The sequence below is a fragment of the Pteropus vampyrus genome, unplaced genomic scaffold (genome assembly GCF_000151845.1).
Source record: "Pteropus vampyrus isolate Shadow unplaced genomic scaffold, Pvam_2.0 Scaffold35, whole genome shotgun sequence".
Classification (NCBI taxonomy): domain Eukaryota; kingdom Metazoa; phylum Chordata; class Mammalia; order Chiroptera; family Pteropodidae; genus Pteropus; species Pteropus vampyrus.
The window spans coordinates 5,528,149-5,531,377 of NW_011888816.1; the positions used below are offsets into that span (position 1 = coordinate 5,528,149).

General features: G+C 52.9%; 1 protein-coding gene across 1 annotated transcript in view; it reads left to right on the forward strand.

Moving 5' to 3' along the window:
* GRIP2 (glutamate receptor interacting protein 2) overlaps positions 1 to 3,229 on the forward strand; it is a 54,415-nt gene that overhangs the window by 30,851 nt on the left and 20,335 nt on the right. The window contains exons 8-11 of the mRNA XM_011357492.1: positions 728 to 875; positions 990 to 1,159; positions 2,166 to 2,291; positions 2,614 to 2,763. Coding sequence (XP_011355794.1) covers positions 728 to 875; positions 990 to 1,159; positions 2,166 to 2,291; positions 2,614 to 2,763 — 594 coding nt within the window. The remainder of the gene's footprint in view (positions 1 to 727; positions 876 to 989; positions 1,160 to 2,165; positions 2,292 to 2,613; positions 2,764 to 3,229) is intronic.

A 3,229-nucleotide genomic window follows, 5' to 3' on the forward strand; every position in this document is an offset into this window, starting at 1 on the left:
CCGGCTGAGGATAGTACAGATGAGATCCCTGTTCTCATGGAGCTGGTGGAGAGAGACAACAGTAAACAGAAAAAAGTCAATTAGCAGCAGTAAACGGAATAAATCAAATATGGAGGGTGTCAGATGGCAGTAAGTGCTGTGAAAAAAAAAAATCAAGGACAGAGATAGGAAAGGCTGGGGTGGGTGCCCTTTAATTTGCAGCCATTGAGTGAAAGAAAGGCTATTGGCTGGGCCAGCTGGTATCAGAGGAGGAGCATAGAAGGGATCTGATTCAGGAACTGTGATGGAAGTCAAGTTGGCTTGATTTGCTGTTGTTTGAGCATGGTGGTGGGGCATAGAGCGGAAGGAGCTAGGTTTTGTTTTTGAGCCACTTGGCTTGGTCAGTGGGGGTTCCATTTTCTGAGATGGGGAAGGGTTGTAGTGGCCATAGCAATTCAGTGCCAGCATATAGCAGGCTCTTAGTAAATGTGAACACACTACTATTGTGCAGCAAAGTCCTATAGTCAGAGCCCCTCAGACATGAATCCCTGCCTTTCCTCTGCTGCACAGTGGCTGTGTGGACTTGGACAAAGCCTTTACCTCCTCACACCTCAGTTTTCTAGTCTGTATAATGGGTTCAGTGATCCCTCCCTGGCAGTGAGAATTACATCAAGATAGCAGAATGAGGCTAGGAATAAAGTGCTCTCAATATTTGCATTTCAAACTCTTCTTTCCTTCCACGTGCCAGATACCGTGGCCAGTGCTTCAGGGCCCTTGATAGTGGAAATAGCCAAGACACCAGGGTCTGCTCTGGGGATCTCACTCACCACCGGCTCCCACCGGAACAAGCCAGTCATTACCATCGAGCGCATCAAACCGGCCAGCGTGGTGGACAGGTGAGAGACATGATGAGCTCTGCCACAGCGAAGGGCAGATGGGCAGGGAGAGAGGCTGCCAGAACTCTGTCCGACCAGACCAGCCTCCCCCTGTTCACTCTCCTACTTGGTCAGGAGTGGAGCTCTGCATACTGGAGACCACATCCTGTCCATTGATGGCACCAGCACGGAACACTGCTCATTGCTTGAGGCCACCAAGCTCCTGGCCAGCGTATCAGAAAAAGTGCGACTGGAGATCCTGCCTGCGTCTCAAAGTCGGCATCTCCTGAAGTCCTCAGAGGCAGGTGGGTCCCCTTAAAAGGTCTCAGGACACATCTTATATATTAACTCATTCTGATTCTCTCCATTATCCTAGAAAGTGGCTACCATCCCATTATACAGGTAATGACAGTGAGGCACAGAGGGGCTAAATGACTTGTCCCAGTGCCCTGGCAGCTGGCTCTAGAGTTGGCCAAGCCCCTAGGCGAGGGTGGAGGTGCCGCACAGGAAAGCAGACTCAGTAGACTGAGACAGTTGGGTCTTCACTCCTCCATCCAAGAATGCATTGTACCATGCCGGATCCCTCAAAGTCCCACAGCAGAAGGAGGAGTCAGTACAGGGCCTGGGTCAGTCTGGAAGGAAGTGTTACATGGCAGCCAGTTTGGATGGTCAGGTGAGGGAGGCCAGGATCTCTGGGGCTCCCTGGGAAGCATGTGCTTAGATGGAGTAGAAGTGCAAAGAGTTCACTGGGGAGATATGCAGAAGGTCGAAGGAGGAGGATGCAGGTCTGAGCAAGCCTTGGCCAACCCAGCAAGAGCCTTGCTGACACACAAGTTGACCCTGAGAGCCCAGCATGGAGTAGAAATGACCACACACCCTGAGGGCTCAGCCCCTGGCCGAGGCTGCCCAGGGCACAGCCCCTGAAGCAGATCCCAAAGGTGCTACAGCCTGATGCTGTCTGCCAACTGCACTCCTCAAAGCTGATGGGTCAGTTCTCAGGCTCTAGAACCCACTAGCCTGGTTCAAACTCTGCTCTACCACCTCCCACCATGGGCCTTGGCCGGGTCTGCTTTTCCTCCCCTGTCTCCGCTGCGTGGCTGAGCCCAGAGAACAGTGCCCTACACGTCGTGCATGCCCAGGACACATGAGTAGAATCCTGACTGCCTCACTTGGCTCAAGGGAAACTCAGGATCTTCTGGTCCTGCTGTCCTCACTTCATCTGCAGATGGGAGCTCAGCCTCCAGGGGGTGTGGTGAGTTCGCTCCCTCACTCCCTGATGCCTGCACCTATCTCTTCTTCTGCTGGCCACAGGGAAGGTGCAGAGGAGCGAGCAACCTCATCGCTGGGACCCTTGCATGCCCTCCTGCCATAGCCCCCGGCCGGGCCACTGCAGGACACCCACCTGGGCCACACCTGCTGGCCAGGACCAGAGCCGATGTAATGTGCCCACCCCACTGTGGCTTGTGCATGTATCATGGGGAGAAAACCAAGACTCAGAGAAATTAGGGGACCTGCCCAGCATCACCTGGCACATTAGTGATGAGATGGGCCTCTGTCCTCCGCAGCCGGGTTTCACCAGGTCTGTGAAAACCCTGCAGTCCTGAAGCCCAGAGGGTTTGGCTTGCCTGAGGTCACAGAGCAGGTGGTTGAGGGGAATGGGAGAAGGCGTCCCCACGTCTCCCTGTGGTTGGGTGGCTTCCCGGCACCCACTGTGGAGGGCCCTGCTAGGGTTCACGGGGCTGTGCTCTCATCTCCCCAGCCTTATCCTCGACTCCATTTTCCTCGCCGATTATGAACCACACCTTTTCCTGCACCAACCCCAGCACCCTTCCCCGTGGATCCCAGCCCATGAGCCCCCGGACCACAATGGGGCGGAGGAGGCAGCGAAGAAGGGAGCACAAAAGCTCACGTAAGCCATGGTCTCTTCCCTCCCTTCTGGGTTGCCTGTGTGCCTGAGAGAGAGATTTGCTGAAGAGGGATAGTTGGGGACAAAGCTCTAGATGTGTGTATGGGGTCGTTAAAAACATGACTGGTACACCAGGCTATCGTGGATGATTGGGCACGTGGTACACTGCATGAGGACACACCAGAGGAGTGCCAGTTACTTTGTTCATTTTAGTCTTGTATTTTTGCCATGAAAAGTTCCCAGCAGGTGGTGGCAGAATGTCTTGAGGACGGGATACCTTTTCAGATTTGCAGGAAGGTCTCACAGTAACTCCATTTCATTTTTTTTTTTTTCATTCAGTCCTGATCCATTTAAATGTGTGGTTTAACTGTATATCACTTCTCTGACATTTTTAAAATTTCCTCTAAGACGAAGACACACATGCCTGAGACTAGCTATCTAGAATGTAATAATTTTCACTTTTACTATA